This window comes from Phasianus colchicus, chromosome 4 (genome assembly GCF_987193195.1).
Source record: "Phasianus colchicus chromosome 4, bPhaCol1.hap1.1, whole genome shotgun sequence".
Taxonomy (NCBI): Eukaryota; Metazoa; Chordata; class Aves; order Galliformes; family Phasianidae; genus Phasianus; species Phasianus colchicus.
In genome coordinates, this window is record NC_143439.1 from 24,403,528 (window position 1) to 24,422,208 (window position 18,681).

General features: G+C 35.5%; 1 protein-coding gene across 3 annotated transcripts in view; it reads left to right on the top strand.

Annotated features, from left to right (window-relative positions):
* The window catches only part of GALNTL6 (polypeptide N-acetylgalactosaminyltransferase like 6), a 432,220-nt gene that overhangs the window by 146,751 nt on the left and 266,788 nt on the right, over positions 1-18,681 (top strand). For all 3 annotated transcript variants that reach the window (XM_031607482.2, XM_031607481.2, XM_090138919.1), the window contains exon 2: positions 2,815-2,923. In XM_031607482.2, coding sequence (XP_031463342.2) covers positions 2,815-2,923 — 109 coding nt within the window. The remainder of the gene's footprint in view (positions 1-2,814; positions 2,924-18,681) is intronic.

The following is an 18,681-nucleotide window of genomic DNA, read 5'->3' on the forward strand; positions in this document are numbered from 1 at the left end:
CCCCTACAGTGAAAGGATGTTCATTATGGTATTGGCTTCTCTTCAAGTATTAATTTTGATCAAAGAGTTCTGGAAGCATCAACGCTGTACTTTGGGGATGTTTTGTTTCCTGCTTCATCTCTTAGGGGAATGGAGCTTTTCCAAAATAAGAGCCATAAGTCTTCAGGTTGTTCTTTATATATTGCGCAGTAATCGGATTTATCTGTTTGTTAGACTCGTTTTACTTAATTTATTTATGTCAATATGTTATGTTTGCAAGAGAGCCCTGTAAATATTTTCAGGTAAAAAAACTGCAAGTGATTAATATTTTTAAAGAATATTGCATCAAAATGCTAATAGGTGACAGGAAACAAGCAACTAACTGTACTATTCAGCTTATTTTCAGTGTGCTGCAAATTTTTAAATCACTGTTCTCAGGAAAAGATGCCAGAACTGCAATAAAGGGTCAGAAAATTGAAGTTTATCCTGCTTTTGGTAGCTCTGATAGTCTTGAATTCATAGGACCCAGAGTTTCACTCTATCTATACTACTAATGATAGGGGACAGAAGTTTAGTTGGAGCCAGTCTGTCTGTGCCTCACTTTGAAAGGAACCAGTTACGTGCTTTCAAGTGCTAATTTAGGAGGATGAGCACAAGAATCAAGTGCAAAGAAAAAGTCTGTTAGCTCCGATGTTGTCTTGTGTTTCTGACTTTCAGAACCAAACTCTCTGCTATTAAAACGTTTACATTGTTTGAACACAAAAATTATTTAAATTAAAAAGTTAATTTCAAGGCCACAAAAGGTTATATATTCTGATAACATGAAATAGTTTTATCTCAGAATATCTTCAGTTCTTCTTTTCTTCCAGATGTGACCTTCTGATGTATATTAATACGTGAAAAAAAGAATGTTTTCTTGGAATATGTCTGCAAAAGATGCAATAGAGCTGTAAAAACAGGCTGAATTGCTTTTAGGTAGTCTGTGATATAGGTTACCTAACTTTAAGATTAAAACTAAAAAAGTAGGTCACACTAACAGAATAGGAGGGATATTTCTCTGTAGGTCAATGATTTATTGGGTAGCACCAAGCCCACAACACTTTGCCTGATTGTCTGAGGTGCACAGAAATATCAGCTAACAAAAAATAGGTTTTTTCGCATGGATCTTGCCAGACAGGATTTCTAGCATACTTTGCTTGAGATACTTTGCCTTGCCTAGCATTCTTGGCATTACTCACAACTCTGAAGGCACTGGGACCTACTTTTTTAAGGAATTCCTAGCTACCAGATCCACATGACTTACCTTGTCAAACACTTGTCTGTACTAAAAAGGGAAATTCTATCTGAAAATGCTGGGACAACTGCATTGGTGACACTGAATATCTTCACATTTTGTGCTGCTAGTCGTGCAAAATCAGTAAGAAAAATCATTCCAATGTTTGTTTGGTTCACGTACCCCATACACGAGGATGTATCATACATTCAGAGCATTGCTTCTACATGCGTGTGAGATTTTTGTAGAGATTTCAAAATATTTCTTAGTGGAATGCTGGTCAAATGTTGTTTCCAAAGAATTACTTTTCAGATGTTTTCACGCATTCTTTGAACATGCTTAAGAAACATTTGCAGAATGCATTATACATATGCTCTTCATTCTGCACTGCTTTCTGATTCAAACCACCAGAATGAGAAACGTTGTTACTCCTAAGAAGCTATGAATTTCTTCCTTTCTTTTTTCAGCACAGATGCAGTAAATTGTCTACTTTATCAGAATTGTGGGCAGTTTTTTTAATCACATTTTTCATAAGTTGAGCTTGACCCAGGAAAGTGGAATCTGGAAAGGGAGAGCTTTTTTGTTTGCTAGGTTTGGGTTGTTTTTTTTGTTTGTTTGTTTTTCTAATATATTATCTCGTGCCACAAAGGGATTTGAAGGTGCTTCCAGAGTCTCTTTGCTCTGTTCCTCTGAGGTAATGAGTTTGACCTTATGTGAACAGCAATTACTTATCATTGGCTATATCAAAAAACGCCAGAGTTAAAGGGGAACACTGGAAGGTGCTGACTAACAATAACTCTAACCTTGTACAAATGAGAATTAAGCAAATATAAATAAATAAAAATAAGCAGTGCTTCATTATTGAAGAGTGAGACATTTCTGACAACCTGTTGTGCAGTTTTAGTGGTCCATTTAACTTTCATAAACTTCTCGACAGCCAGCCACAGCATATTGGTGTTAGAAATATTACAGATGTATTCAAAGTACTTCAGTTAATTACTGTATGGGAACTGTTGAGTCATGGCCTGAACCGCTGATTGATCAGCTCAGGAAAGGGCTGAGTCAGCCCTGGGAGCACAGGTGAAGGCAATTCAGCTGTGTGATCAGAAGGGATGGAGCCTGGCTGCACCCCTCCTAAACCCCATTTAAGGACTGAGTGCCACTGGGGAAGGGTGTCTTTCTGGAGATCCCTCCTCTGTGGAGTCTTTCCTGTGAACCTAGGTCTTCAGGTACAGGTGAGCATTCCTTCCCTGTTTGTTTCTTTTCCTGTTTTCACCATGATAATCTTTTCAGCTGTAACACCAGCTGTAACAATTATGTAGTTTAAAAAAAGAAAAAATGAAAAACTAAATTTGTAGTTTTCTCACAGTATTTAGCAGAGTAGCTTCATTTACTAGAGTTATGCTCAATATTTCCACTGGATAAATGGACTGTTTTGCCCACTAGTGGTGTATTATAAATATTGTTTTGTGATAGTGGAAATCATATATATATATGTGTGTGTGTGTGTGTGTGTGTGTGTGTATTTATTTGTGGTTTTATTTTGTTTGTTATTTTCACAGACAGTTCCACTGGGGCTGGGAGATGGACAGTTGTTCACCTGGACTGATGGACTGAAAAGGAAGGATTGGCACGATTATGAAAGTATTCAAAAAGATGCTATGCGTTCAGGTATGCTTTAGTTCAGAGCAAGTTTAAGAGTTTTATTTGTTTATTTTTCCTCATATGGTCATTCTTTCTTTTAAGTCAGTTAAAAGAATCGTAACAGTCTGTATTTAATTAGTGCATGTCACAAGGATGTAATCTGAACTGAGGGGTCAAAACAAAGACAAATAGTATATCTCTGAAAATAACTAAGCAAACATAGAAATAATATATTGAATGCTGATAGCTATATAATTATGCTAAGGAAGAGGCAAAAATTTAATAACAGAATACTTTTCATGTTGAAGTCATTTGTGATACTGTATCCAAATATAAGCATAAGCATTGGTTTCCAAACACAGGACAGAGCTGAAGCTGAATTGTCTTTCAATCAGTGGATAAAATCTGAGCCAAGTACTTACAACTGTCAGGAACATCCCAGTTATATTAGGAATAACAATACAAATGACCCTATTACCATTGTTGAAATCTAGCCTCTTAGTCTTACTTACGCTAAAGTACTTCATTCTGACAGTCTAAAATGATGTGGAAATAAAAGCAAATTGTATTTGCAGATGAACTGAAGGACACTTTGTTATATTCAGTAACATAATTTTAATGTACCTTCATGTGTTGTAGGCCATATGCGCAGATTTGTGTTCCTCTGTCATAGGAACACGTTCAGATTTGAATCTTTCTTTTGTAATACAATTTATTGCTATTCAGCATAACGTGAATTTATTTAAAGGGACAGAAGGAAAACTGTTGTTAAATTGCACCATAATCAGTGTTTCAAAGTAATTAGCTGTTGTAAAATAATGTACTATCATAAATCACTGTCTTGATCCAACTGTCAGATGACAGTCAACACCTCTCTCAAAATACCTCTATGACTGAATCCATATGACACTCATAATCATCTTTTTGGGTCAGCTGTCAGTTGAACCTCCTCTGAACTTCTTGCCCAAACTAACCAACTTGCTGGAAAAAGCCTTGAGGTTGTGCAAGTACATAGTCAAAACATTGGTGTGTTACCAATGCTGATGTAGTCACAGATTCAAAACACAGCAGACAGGCTGCTGTGAAGAAAATTACCCCCATCATAGCCAGTCTCAGTATGTATGTAGAAGTCCTTAGAGAAATCTTTGATGCAGCTGGAATAGAGCTTAGCTCTCCACTCTTTGTCCAGACTCTGGATAAATGATCCTGCTTTTCTAGCTGTATCTGAATACTTGCAAGTTACTGGAAGAGGGTGGTTTGGCCTGTAATTAAGGCAGCAGTCTGAAAGTCCATAAATTTAACTTGAATTTCCAGTTTTCTCACAGGTATTTAATTTTCTCGGAGTCTTGATTTCTTGTCTTGAAAAGAGATAATGCTTTCTAGCTCTATTAAGAATGTTGTAAGGTATTGTTTTTTACCAATGGCAAAAATACAAAGCAGTCTTTGGAGATGTAACTCTTCAAAAGCTAATTTGTTCAGTAGCCATATTTTTTCTGTACCTAGTAAAAATCTCTAAATTAGCATGTGATATGGGGCTGCACTGCTAACAGGTCTAATAGGCTACACACAGGTTTCTCTGAAATTCTGCCATGATCTTACTGATACAGTTGCATAGATTCACAAAATGGCAATCAGCTTCTGCACTTATACCTAGCTGTGCCATGACCCTCCCATGGAGTAGCTTTGTGTTATTCTCCCCTTAACCATTACTTCCCAGGAGCAGAGCCCCAGAGCCTGGTGCCTCCCTCTGCTTCCCATCCTTAGGAATCTGCGGAGACCAGTGAGGTTACCACTTGACCTTGCCCTCAGGGCAACCCAGACATCCTGAGCCTCTCCTTGTAGGACTTGCCTTTTCTTGCTTTTCTCAGATAGTTAAATAAATGGTTTTTGACACAGATAAATTCTTCATCCCCTACCCAGTGTTGTAGGTTGACCCTATATAAAATTTCTCTTTTGTCTTGAATCTTGGTAACTCTTTGACTGCTATGACTTTTGTAGAATGATTTTGAGAAGTTAATTAAATATCTTGTGTGCTATCATTTTTAGTCTTTTTTTTTTTTTTATTCTGAGTTGGAAAAGTGCTAGAAGTACTTCTCTATTACAGACTATTTTGTTGTTTTATTTGGAGCTTGTTTTTAATAATGTTTCAATAGTTTCAATCTTTCCAAGCAGAAATAAAACTTTAAAGGAAGTTCTAAGAATCTTTGGTTTTGATAAGCGAGTGCAACAAATCAATAGAGGAAACATGATGGAAATTTGCAGAAGCAGCTAATTGCTATACTGTTGTTAGAAAAGGAAAGATAGCCAATTAGTTCCAGTTATCCAAGCCCTGATTTACACAAAAGCAGAAGGGAGCATTTAATGACTTGTATTTAACATACTGCTCATCAGTACGGAATAGGCATAGTGAAATTGAAGATATTTTGTTCAGACATCCCAATCACTTCCATTTTTCTCTGAATAATGTTTTTGCATTACTTCAAAACCAGTGATTGAAACATAGAAAAATGAATGTAGAAGTTCACCTTTGGCAAAAAAAAAAAAAAAAAAAGCTAATTCTTAGTGATATGGTTTTTATGGGCACTTTAGGAAGGAAAAACTCAGAAGTTTTAGTGTTTCCATTTCTGAAGTAGCCCATTCAGTGAATCAGATGTAACAATGGTAGGGGAGGGAACAGAACATGCTAAGCAGAGAAAGTTTAGAGTTGATATGTCATGCCATCTTTCTGACAAGAAACCAGCATTTCAACTAAATGCTATTTCTATTTTATTTTCCTCTGGGAATACATCTTATGGCATGCCTTGATGAAGAATATGCTTAATTTACATTAAAATTAAGAAAACTGTAATCAAATGCTTCCATCTGTTTTTTCTTTTCAGCGTGTGGTAAATATTGTCTTGCGTATAAATGAAAGAATTCTTACATTGCAGTTAGCAATGTAAATACAACTTGTGGTAAAAACCTAGGTAACTGTTAGTATGCATGTTAGTTCTGCTATGGCTACAGTGGTGGTATCAGAGCAGTTCAAGGCTGCCAGGATCTCTGGACAGAGTAGAAATCCTGGATGCTGGAACCCCTAGCATTCCCACTTATCAGCTGCGAAATCTACATGTCTCTTTACTTCATCAGACATTGCCCTAGTTTCCCTTGGTTGTCTGGGAAGGACTGATGTCTATCAAGTTCTTCACTACAGGAGCATGACAGCTGCTGTCGTGCCAACGACCACTGGTTTTCCTGGTTTTCTAAGAAGGACTAGGAATCTGAAATGCCCTGAATGCTCTCGTAAATTATGACATTCACAAGAGTGCCAGGAAGGCCTCAGGTAGTAATCCAGAAGAATCTATGAGAAATTTTGTTGATTTCACTGCTATCTTTATACTCTGGGTAAGATTCAGAGTCTTAATGAATCAGTCAATGTCATTGTTACTCCATTATTACATCTAATTCTATCAATAAATTCTCTGCCATGTGTGCCCATCAATTACAAGTAATAGCATTAATGATGAATTATAGCCCTTTTCAGTTAAGAGGAACAATTTACGTGTGTAATTCTTAGGTATTTAGAGAAGTATAGATTGAGCACTTGTATGTGAGTACAGTGCTATTTCTGATCCTGAAAAGCTGTTTCTAACTATGAGCGATAGCTTACCCATGGTTAAGTACTTCAGAAGGGAAATTGAAGGAACAGAAAAATGGAAGCTTTCAAGCAGAGAAGCAGAGAATTTTTGGGAAAACAAATAAGGCTTAATTTCTGAATAATTTTTATTCATTATTTTTGTGAAATTAAAACCCATAAAGTGCCACAGAGAGATTGCATACCAGAAATTCCTTAGCGGAGTTTTTTTTTTTTTTCATTCAGTTTCTCTTTCACCTTGTTAGGTAAAGGAAATATTTCAGAAATCTGCCCTTTAAATACTCTTGGTTTCTTTCTTCTCTTATATTTTGACTAATTGCATGTGTGTGCTAAAATGATTGAAATTGATTAATTGCACAGAAAATTTACATTAATTGAAGGCAAATTTAGAAAAGAATGGTGACTGCTAAGGATCTGTGTTTATAGCCCTAAACACTTTTTTTTTAAATTCACCTTTAAGATAAATAGTTTAAAGAATTAATAAAGTGACTTTTAAAATTCAGCTGTCAATATTTTTTAACTGTTGAGCTATATTGCTTCTGTCTGTTAATAGGATCTCAGAGGAAAAACTTCTGCAATGTATCCAGTCATTATCCTAGCAGTTATTGAGTCATGCGTAGTCTTTTTTTTTTCTCCTATTTATTTATTTAAATAGCATGCAGAAGACTTAGTTGAAGGGAAAAAAAATGGAAGTTATAATTCCTGCCGATATCCCATGTAGTCTTTGCTTTTTTGTCTCTTTGACCATGTTATCTTGGTCTGGAGAAAAGTATTTTAAAGATCTTGACCTTTGCATGCCGCAGTGCAGACATTTCATACAGGTTAGTTCACCTGAGATGGATGAACCATTAAAGCTTCTGATAAGGTGATGCTCACCTAGAAGCATATAGACAACTTAGGCTGATAGTAACTGTCCTTGTTGTGCACACAGATTAGTCTTATTGTAGAACAATATATCTTAGGCTAAATATTCCTGTGTATTTACATTAATAGAATCTGGAACTTGGAAACAAAACTAAACTAAAAAAAAGTTACTGTAACACTCTAAACAAATACCTGAAAAGGAAATGCATTGTATATGTGATGAAAATAGTAATAGCATGAGGCTCCATATGCCTGGGGTTTCATGTAAATAGAGGCAGAAGAGTCATGAGTGCTTTTGTACATCATTATAAAGTAGTGAACACCTGAGAGCTGACTTCTGCGTGATCTAAAGCAATAATTCATTGGTGAATTTTTTTTCCCATCGTTTCTGTTCAAATGTTCTTCATAATAAAATGAGATAGAATAGTTCCACAAAACTTCTGTGGTTATCCTTCTGATTTTGAATGGTGTCTATTCTTAAGCTCAGGATAATTTTTCAAAGGAAAACTTAGTGCCAAAGTGACTCTAAAAGTTTTTAGTCAGCATATACAGATAGCAATGTTAAATGTAATTCCCTACTTGGTAGGAAGAGATTTGTTCTGTGGTACTTATGCACAGAAATATAATCAAAGTTGTGGGGGAAAAAGTATGTACTAAAACACTGACTTACTTATCCTGTATTTCAGATGGGATTATACATTTGGAAGTCTGTCAACACTGTACATTAAATTAATTTACTAAATCCAATTTAGGCTTTTGAACTTGCAATCCCATTAGAAAGAATTTGAGAACTTCTAATATAATTGGAACTGTGGTGTTAGCCAAGGTCCTGATAAGCTGTCATAACCTAATAGTTCATACCATTAATCATGAGTTTGCTTCCTGCAGTTTACAATGTATTGTTTCATAAAAGGGAGAAATGTTCATCAGTTTATCTTAATGCAAGTCTGATATGATTAAAAAATTCTCAGATTGAATGTTAATCATTGCTTGTAAGGGAAATTGCATATAAAGAATGCATAATAAGGAAAAGATGGTTACAATCTACTGTAATTACATAAAGTTTTTCACATATGAAAAAAACACCCGCACTGTAAAATATAAAGCACTGTTGGCTAAGATCTGATTTTTTTTTCACTCAGGCTTTGTTTTCCATAGTGTGTCCAAACAACTGTGTGATAAATTTGAAAGCAGACACCAAGAATAAATAAGGCTATTATACTCTCACGTATTGGTTTGGATTTTGAGATATTTTCAGTGATATAATCTCCATAAGTTTAAATTTCATATGTGCAAAAAACAGGGTTGGTTTGCTTGATTTTTTTTTCAGATGCTGAAGTTTTTCTCCTGGATGACAACAAACTTGCTTCCTCACACTGAAATGACATTTCACAATACTAGTTAAGAGATTATTTGGGGTATAATATGAACCCACACAGGACCTCAGTTGCAGCCTTCTATTGCATGGCTATAGAAGAAGCCAGAAACATAACACTGTTTTGGAAAGCAGTGGTTTCAGTACTCAAAGCAAAGATTTGGGACAACTCTTGTGGTTGATGCTAGTTAGATTCTTCTCCATTTCTTCCCTTGCATTTGCATGTTGTTCTTAGTGCTTCTGGGGAGAGGGGGATGAGAGGGGAGACAGGGAGAAGCAAACAAACTAGTGCAAAATAAAATCAGAAGAGAACACCGGGAAGCAGATCCTGGCTGCTACTTATTAACTTATACTTAGGACTGAGGATAAGTGTATTATGCAAATCCACTGGTAATTAGTATTAGTGATGAAGTTGTGTTGGTGAATGTGTAATATTTCAAGGGTTTAAAACAACCTACCTGGAAGTAAGAAGTGAAAAAGAATTGAATAACTGAGAGTCCTTCAGAATAGATTCATCTTTGAGTGAAAGGAGGAAGGGAGAGCTCTATGGACCATCTAAATTGAGTTGACTTGTCTCGAGATAAGTGTTAAAATTATCAAGTTTGTCAGTTCAGAGCAATTATATCTTGGCACAAAGAAACATTGCTTTCTTTTGTAGTTCAGTTTCCAGTTGTTGTTTTGCTGTGAAAGGCCCAATTCAATGAAAGGGGGAAATGCATCCTGACTAAGCTGTGGCAAAAGACCTGGAACAAGTACTTGACAATTACAGCATATCAATGTCATACTTATCAGTTCAGAAGGAATGACAAAAGGCAGGTTTTCCTTACTGATTTTGTGTCACCTTTTTAAGCTTAAGACATAAAATAAGCTGCTGTAAACCAGCCTTAAAGACTGTTTCTTTTAAAAATTTCAAGAAGGTGTTTCTTTGACCTGAATTCATGTCAAAAGGCCCAAAAGAGGATAATCCCCTTCTAATCTACATAAAAAGGAGTTGGGAATTAGGAAGATACATAGTGCCACACACAGATTGCCTGCACAGCATTCAGTAACTTTGTGTGTTTTAGACTTTATTATCTAGAACAATCATGATGATAATAACAGTAAGCCTTTCACAAGAAATCAGAAAGCTGTTGACACTTTGAAATTCACGAGGTGCTTGCCTGAACCTTGTAATTGCTAAGGTTCCTCAAAGATGTTGAATAATGTATTGCTTTACAATGTTACCCATGTGGTTCTCTTTGACATGATAATGCAAAGCTGGAGTTATTTTCTTGTGTTTGGCAGGGTACATAACAGACTTCACTAACAAAATTTCAGAGTATGTTGGCTTTCAGAAGTCCAGGAATAGGGTTGAATAGAATCATCACTAAAAAAGATTAATGAAATTGAGCTACTTTCCTTTCATAACTTTCTTTTAAGGCTCTGTGTCCAGTCTAGCTATCTCAGTGTTGTTTATGACTTAAATATATGTAGGGTGACTTTCCATGTTTTCCTTTCTGTTTTCACTGTACAAGCTGACAGAGGAAGATTATTGGGCTGGTGAAGTGATTTGTCTAACATCCTGTCAATATATTTGAAAAAGCAGAAAAACAAGGTTGTTTTGCTGTGATTTGCTTTATAGACATCAAGTCATCAAATAATGCTCTGGGAATACTGCCATAGCCAAAAAGAAGCGCGCGCACACACAAAAGGAGAAACCACATTACTATGGGTGACACTTTATCTTGCCAGTGTACACAAAAGTGGATTTTTTAGTTGAGAAACTAATCTAATTTTATTATGCAAAAATTAAAAAATCTCTAAATAAACAAAATGTTAATTTGTTTTTCTCTATATATATTTTCCTTGCTTTAGTTGAAGTGGTTATACTGGGAAAAAATTCAAGCTTCGTGTGCTTCAGAAAGAAGAGTGAAAGCTTTGAGCTCTTAAAGTTCTAGAGGGCTGACATTTTAATTAGCTGTTATTAAGTTAAGCGAGTTACTAACATACTGCCACTTCTGAATGGCATTTGAATGACTTTTTCCCCAGCTAATACAGTCATCAATTTTGTTTTGAAGTTTGTAATAAACTGTGATGTGGATCATATTAGGATCATATTATCACAGAATTATAGGGGTTGAATGGACCTCTAGAGATCATTGAGTCCAGCTCCCCTTCAGAGCAGGGTCCCCCACAGCAGGCTGCACAGGTAGGCATCCAGATGGGTCCTGAATATCTCTGGAGCAGGAGAATCCATAATTCAATGGGCAGCCTGTTCTAGTGCTCTGTCACCCTCACTGTGAAGAAGTTTCTTTGCGTTTTGGTGCAGAACTTCCTATGTTCCAGTTCATGGCCATTTCCCCTTGTCCTTTCTCCACAGACCACTGAAAACAGGTTGGCCATGTCCCTTTGACTCCCACACTTCAGATACTTATAAACATTAATCAGATCCCTCCTGAGTCTTCTTTTCTCAAGGCTGAACAGACCCAGTTCACCCAGTGTTTCCTCATAAAGGCTCATCTTTTTTGTTGTTGTTGTTTTCTTTGTTTGTTTGCTTTTACTGCAGATTCTAATGTGTTACATGGAGTTTTTCTTATCAATGTCATAAGCTTAAGTAACAACACTTTCTCATTTTGTATCTATTTAGTAGATAGTAATAAACTTCCCAACAATGCTAATAAGGATACTGATGGATTCTTGGCTATAATTTTAGCTCGCAGGCCTATTTCAGTATAGACTATATTTGATGGAACCTTAGTCTCATTACCTTTAAGAATTAAGTTCAGGAGCCAAATCCATATTTTGAGAAGGCCCTTAAATGAGAATCCTTGAGGGCAGCTGTCTGACTGAGTGCCTTGATAAAGAGCAGGTCAGGTTTTCAAATATTTCTTGGTTGGCTGATACAAACAAATGGGAGAAGAGAGAGGGAAAGAAATTGGAAGGTTTCTCATTGCTTTGTATGAAATTTGAATGAAACATATAGACATCTTTTTTCATTCATTTATTTATTTTTAGCACAAACTCCCACAGGCATTAAAGGCCTATTGAAGGACAGGTTCTTTCAATAACTTCATGTGTATTTCATTCATTTTCACAGATAAGCAGGAGGATGAATGTACTGTAGAGGAAGCGAGCTTGTTACTAATGATTTCTGTCAACTTCACATCTAGTTTTATCAGAAGCATTGTGGAATGTGGAAAAGGTATCCTGAAAATATAGTGAAAATGAAAGAATCAAGACTCAATAACTAGAATAAGTTTATCTTAATACATCAAAAATTGAAAACATTTCAAAATGCCAAATTTAATTTTATACAGAAAGTCTTCCTCAGTGTCGACAGGATTTAGTTCAGTCTAACTTCTCTGTCATAATTTCTCTCAATTTTAGCTATACATGTTGATGTTTTTAACTACTTTAAAAGTTAATTATAATCCTTGAGAAAGTACTGTAAAAAAAGAAAGTGCAGATCGCTTTCTCTAAGTTAAAACAGTTGTACAATTACAGTAGAGATGACTTAACAACAGCAACTTAAAAGGTAGTATTTCTGGTAATGCTTCTGAAACAAAGCCTACAACTTAAATTAATCTCTGCTTAATATCCTTTCTGTTACTGTGCTTATGGAGGGCTAGAGAGGTGTATATGCTTGTTCTCATAGCATGATTGCTAAAGATAACCTCCCTTCTCCTCAAAGACTGGATTTATTGAGGAGCTTTTTCTCATATATGCAAAAGTAGAATTGAGAATTACTGTGTATTGCATAATTACATCATGAATCAGCATAACAGACTTAAGTATTTTTTTAAATTTTTCTGAAGGAGGAGCAAATTTTCAGGTAGTTGTTTCATGTTAATCACTAAGTTAAAGCTGTATACATATGAGACTTGTTTAATATTCAGCACTTTTTTTTCCCTCACAGTGATAGATGAGAAAGTACTGCATTGGTTCATAAAGAATATGCAATTTTTAAGCTAGGTTAGTTTTACAAAATACATATTTTTTTATTTTTTTCTTTTAGCCCAGACTTCAACAAGTAGAATGGAATTAAGGAAATACTTTTGGGCTGAATCCAGACATCAATTTTCTGCATATTAACCTCTATGAAAATGTTCTCATTGGGTATATGTAGGTTCCTGGTGAATAATGTATAAATGTTTGCATTGGGATAAATTCTCAGTTGCCTTCTGTAGGTGTTGTTTTCTCAAACAGAAGATGTTTTAAACTCATCAGTTGGAATTCAGTTCATGTTGAAGGTGATTTTTTTGAGTATCCACATCTGTCTCTGCTTGATTCCATGGTATATTGACTCACAATTTCAGTCAGTACAGGAAGTTTAGTCAAATTTATGTCAGAGACGTGAGAAACAGTTGACATTAATTAGGCTCTTGATATTCATGAACAAGTGAATCAATGACTGGGGAGGACAAAGCCTGTGTAGAGCTGTGCTCATGCCAGGTCAAGCCTTAAGTTTAGTTTTCCTTACCACAAGAATATCTGTCAGTTGTAAGGCTCTTACCAAATGAAGAATTCATTTTAAACTACCAAATGAATGATAAAAGACATAATTCATGAACTCGGCAGAAGTAGAGTCTTGTGAAAGGAGAGAAAGGCGGTGACTGAGAAGTGTGATGCTTCCAGGTATGTGCAGCTGCAGTAATATCAATATTTTCAGAAGAGGAGAGTGACTGATTTGACAAAAGAAGACATGGAAAGGAGAAAGGAGTGTCAAGATGCAAAGTGTTACTTTAGGTCTTCTAGAAAAAATGTACTATTTTTTAAATAAAGCATAAAGGCATGATGTTGATTCAGTTCCATGGGATCACGCAGCTTGTCTTGAGGATAATTCTAGTACCTCTGAGTTTTGCAGACATGTCTTTTTTGAGCTAGGCAGTTATGTGCATGCTGGGCTTCAGTTTCATATTATCTGAGAACAATGAAACTGAGTTGTGTAGTGCTATGGATCCTTGTGGACTTGAATATGAAACAAAATTCAGATATACCACTTGAGGAACTTAGCCCTGAGTTCGCAAACTCCTCTTGCTTGTTTGTCCTTTTCTCAACTTTACAAAAGGAGATAGGATGGTCTTGTTACTGAGTCATGGTGCTGGAAGTCAGTTCTTGTTCCTGGGACTGCCTTAGACTTCATCTGTAAGCATTTAATATCTCCATATTTAAGAATGGACACAGACACTTTTTCTGGTAGAGGTCTTGAGGCTAAATCTAAATTTGCTGGAAGCTGTGACAGCTCATTTTTTTCTCTGTGGTATGCACACAATGGGGTAGCGCTTTTATTGCACACCATGGACTCATGCATAGCTAAACTCCTTTTTACAGGCTATTCCATCTTATTTGTGTAATAGCCATGGAGCCACCTTCTAGAGCTACTTTAGACTGATTCATAAGGAAAATAAAATAAAATAAAGAACTCCTAATAATAGAGTTGTTTTGTGGCATATCCTGTTGTTATTCTGTGATGGAATGCATTGAACAGAACATGCTTATGATACATTTTAGAATGAAGAAAGAAGGGGGAGGGAAATGTCTTGTGTTAGTTACAGCTGTTCAAAGCCTATCATTCCGTATTTCAGTATTTTCCTAAAATTGCCTGTGCAAGTGTAACTTTGCATTAAGAGATCTGCATGGGCACACACTAATTATAGAAAATCTCCTGGCACTAGAGACAATTAGGATACTATTCTTGAAACAGTTTTGTATGAATTAATTTATCTAAGCACCAAAACAACCAGATTACCTGAAGAATGTTTACCTTGTGAAGCCTTTTTATGACCGATCTCTCTTTTTCACATGCTTGCTCATTCAGGCCTACAAGGTTTGGCTCGTTTTGGTTTACGGCCAGTCTGTCCCAGTGTTAAATGAAAAACACATTCGTGTGGCTGTGGCATTTGGTGATAAGTAGTTAGACTAAAGAGAAGATGTACTGTGCATCCCTTGGCTACAGGGTCGTGTTAGATTCAGCTCAGCCTGCAGAATGCTGCTGTGGATATTGCTGCACTGCTGTAGTGATTGAGCAGTTCATATCAAAACAGCATGTGTTGCTGCTTATCTTGCATAGTAAATAGTGGCTTCTTAAATACACTGGACATATCAAATGGTGTGCTTTTTTTTCCCCTTTTTTTAATCTAGATTTATTAAAGTGGGAAAAAGGAGGGGTCTTTCTGCTTATCAAACTATTGCAGTATTTGAAGCAAGCATTACAAGCTGTAGATTTTTTTAAAACATGTTTATTCTTATAAAGTATTCGTTCAAATATTCAGACAGTTTACTTTTCAGAGTTCATCCAGTTTTCTGTTTGCTGAAATATGACAGTGCCACAAGCTAACCTCATGATGTATTTGGAAGCAATTTCCTGCCCCCATGCACTATATTTTTGCTCAGCAATGCATGTTGAAACTTCAGAGGGGGCATTTTTTTTATGTTACAAAGGAATGAAAAAGGCAAGGGGTATGTTACGCTAATAGTCCAGAAAGTATAGTCCACAAGATTTTGGAATTAATTATTGACTGAGAGCATGCACATATTTAAGATGGAGCACGTTGTCTGGATGTAAAATAAGGAAGAAAAAAAAAAAACGAGTAATATAAATGCTATCATAACAGTTGGAAAAATCCGTCTCTGCTTAGCTGTGTAATATGCCTTTTCTGCTAGGATGCAAACATCAGCAGCAGGTGCCAGGCTGAAATTCAGAGCAATATCCAGTGGAGTGCCTGGATACCTGGGAGAGCTAAACTCATGAGCACAGAGCTCATTTTCTCTTCCTGCAAATTGATTGGCTCAGCAAACAATACTTTATTAAAGATAAACAAGTAATGAATTCCTTAAGTATAGCGATGGTTATTTTGCAGTCCAATTTGGCAAGAAAACAGCTAGGGCAGCTGATTGTTCATGACTTCTGTATTAAAGTCCCCTTTACTTGCTGGGGTTGGTCCTTGTAGGACCTTGTAGGACATGAGCAGATTCAAGTTGCCAGAGCCTTGGTAACGTGATCTGGAGCTTCTGCTGCTTTGCCAGCCTTTGCCTTACTTCCCTGCACTGCTCACTGCTGCCACTGCTTTTCTCAACTTTTAGATGCCCACCAAACCATTGTGTCCTCTGGTAACAGTTCCTGTTTGCTTGAGCACACAAAGCTATTCCCATAGTGCAGAATACTGTAATCTGCTTCTCTCAATTCATGGTATCTTAAAATCTCGAGCCTTTTTTTTTTTTTCTTGCATTCTGACACAGAAGTTACAATCTTTAGATTAGCATGAAGGGACAGCCTCAGCCCAGATGGTCTATGGAAATCTGAAAGTTATGTCTAATGCAGTTAAAAAGCTGTAATTTTTCACTTGAATAGGCTTTTTTTTTTTTTTTTTTTTTTTTTAAACACTAGTGCTCAAACATAGTAAGACTGCATATGTCTATTTCAGAGGTTCCCACTTGTATCTCAGATCTCCTCTTAAGGAAATGCTCTTTATCGTATTGTGTGGAACTTCTTTTTGTTGAGGAATGGGGAAATGCATCATCACCATAAGCATGTATCTAATTTCTACATTAGCAATAGACTCTTCTCATTTTTATCTCATGCTAGTGTTAAGCAAACAGTACTTTAAAGATGCAACTACAATATGATATGGACACTCTCAAAACTTTAAGGAACGTATTCATCCCTCTTCAGTGTTTTTTGCGTGTTTTTTTGGTTGTTTTTTTTTCCAATTGCAGAAGTGAGCAGGCAACTAAATGACAAAACTTGAAGCTTTGTCTTTTTCTTCCAACCGATGCTATTTGCATAAAGCCATTCCCAAAGAGAGAGGCAATTTAGTTCATGTTTCTCCTGCTGACCATTATGTTACTGTAAAAGCAGTGGTGAAAGCACAAGGCTTTACACTCATGCCCAATAATTTTTCCAAACCACTTACTGAGGACTGCATGGTCCTTGAAAAGAAATCAAATGCCACTGGCGTCTGAATGATAATAAAATAGTTGGGATTTGAATGTTTTCTACCAGAAAACTGGAGTGAATTTTTGTTTGCTTTCTATATTGGTTTAATCTTGAAACAGTAATAAATTTTGTTATATATTTATAAATAAATGATTTATTCTCTCCTGAAAAATGTATTGCTCGTGATTTAAATGGCAGGGATTTTGTTTTTCCCAATTGCATAAGTAAGATTTGATTATAGCTGTATCTATAACGCGAAGGAAAAGCCTTTAATATTGCCTCTGAATTTGACAGACTTATGTAATAAATAATTCAGTGTTATAAATCTTAGTGCAGTGGTTTTCCAAGCTGTTACCAGATAGAGTAGCCAAGAAAATAAAACAAATAGGCATTTTTAATCCCATTTTCATTGATAAAAAAAATCAATCAAATTGCTTTCCTGTAATTTAGACTTGTGAAGTTGTACAGCTATGGGATACACTTAAGTCTGAGAAAAATAGAAGAGAATTGTGGTAAATATGTTTCCATTTCTTATGCAAGTTTTGTTGAGTTTGAGGAAAAAAAAAAAATATATATATATATATATATAACTCCAGCAATTTATGTTCATTCCTTCTCCACATTTCGTAGAGTTCATAGTAATTGAATATTGGGGCCAACCTCACTCAGTGGTCAGAGTTCTATCAGTGATCTCTCTGAGGCACAGCATTGTTCTTTTCTTCACCGTTTATGATTTCACCATTCCCCTGACTGCCTCTCCCATTGCTTCACTACTCTTCTGGTTAGAAAAAAATACATTATTTTATTATTTTATTATTTTATTATTTTATTATTTTATTATTTTATTATTTTATTATTTTATTATTTTATTATTTTATTATTTTATTATTTTATTATTTTATTATTTTATTATTTTATTATCTATTTCATGCGAAGGCAATTACTTTCATGGGAGCCATGTACTGTTTTAATTTCTTACTCTTAACATGTTGGTGGACTATTTCCTTTATCCATTTCTTGACCTGAAATGCTTTTTAGTGGAAATGAATGTTAACACGTAAAACCACAAGAGTGTTTGTTCAAAGCAAGCAGAGCCTTCCATAGCATAAAACAAAGTGATTTGATGAAGTAGCTTCCTTTTCTATTATTTTTCCCCCAAGATCTATTCTGAACAAGACTTGAGTCACAAACTACTTTTACATAATTAAAAAAATGTTCACACAAATGTCTTCTGTAGGTTTCAAAATACAGAAATTTGTGGACAGGCTGAAAATTCTACTACATGTAAATACTCTAGGAGTAGATGAGACATTTACTGTCAAAAAAAAGAAGATTTATGAAATCACCTCTCATTTCAAGATCATTTAACCAGAATTTTAACAGATGTGCTTCACACTGTGCCCCCATCTGTGAGGAGGGATGATGTAAAAACGCCTTTAAAATAAGTAGGATTATTTCATTAGTCTTTAAATGGCAATTCACTTTCCCCCAAAAAGGCAGAATATGATAGCAGTCCAAGTTCAGAATGGGCTATCTGTTATAGTTATTAACTGAAATAAAGTGAACTCTTCATAGAAAAAGATGGAATTGTATTGTATAAAGCTGTGCTTCTGAAGTATATGCCTAGGACAATTTTGACTCATTTTTTTATGCAGATTCTTTTTCCAAAGTCAAAAAAAAACCCAAACATAATGCATTAGGAAATTTCAGAAATAAGTTAAAAAGAAAAAAAAAAAAAAAGCCTTTGGATTGCTTTAAAGACTTAATATTATACAAAATAGTAGAATATACTACTACTGAACTTCTCTTTTGTTACGTGTTCAAACTGATTTCCAGATTATACATTTTGCCAGCAGTACCTCTGTTCTCTACATAATTACCACGCCTGGCTGATCCAGAGACATTACTCTGCTATTACGCATTTGCGCTGAGGATACAGAATGTTTCTGATTTTCTTGTCTCACCCTAAGCTTCCCTTAATGCCATCTGCTGAAAAA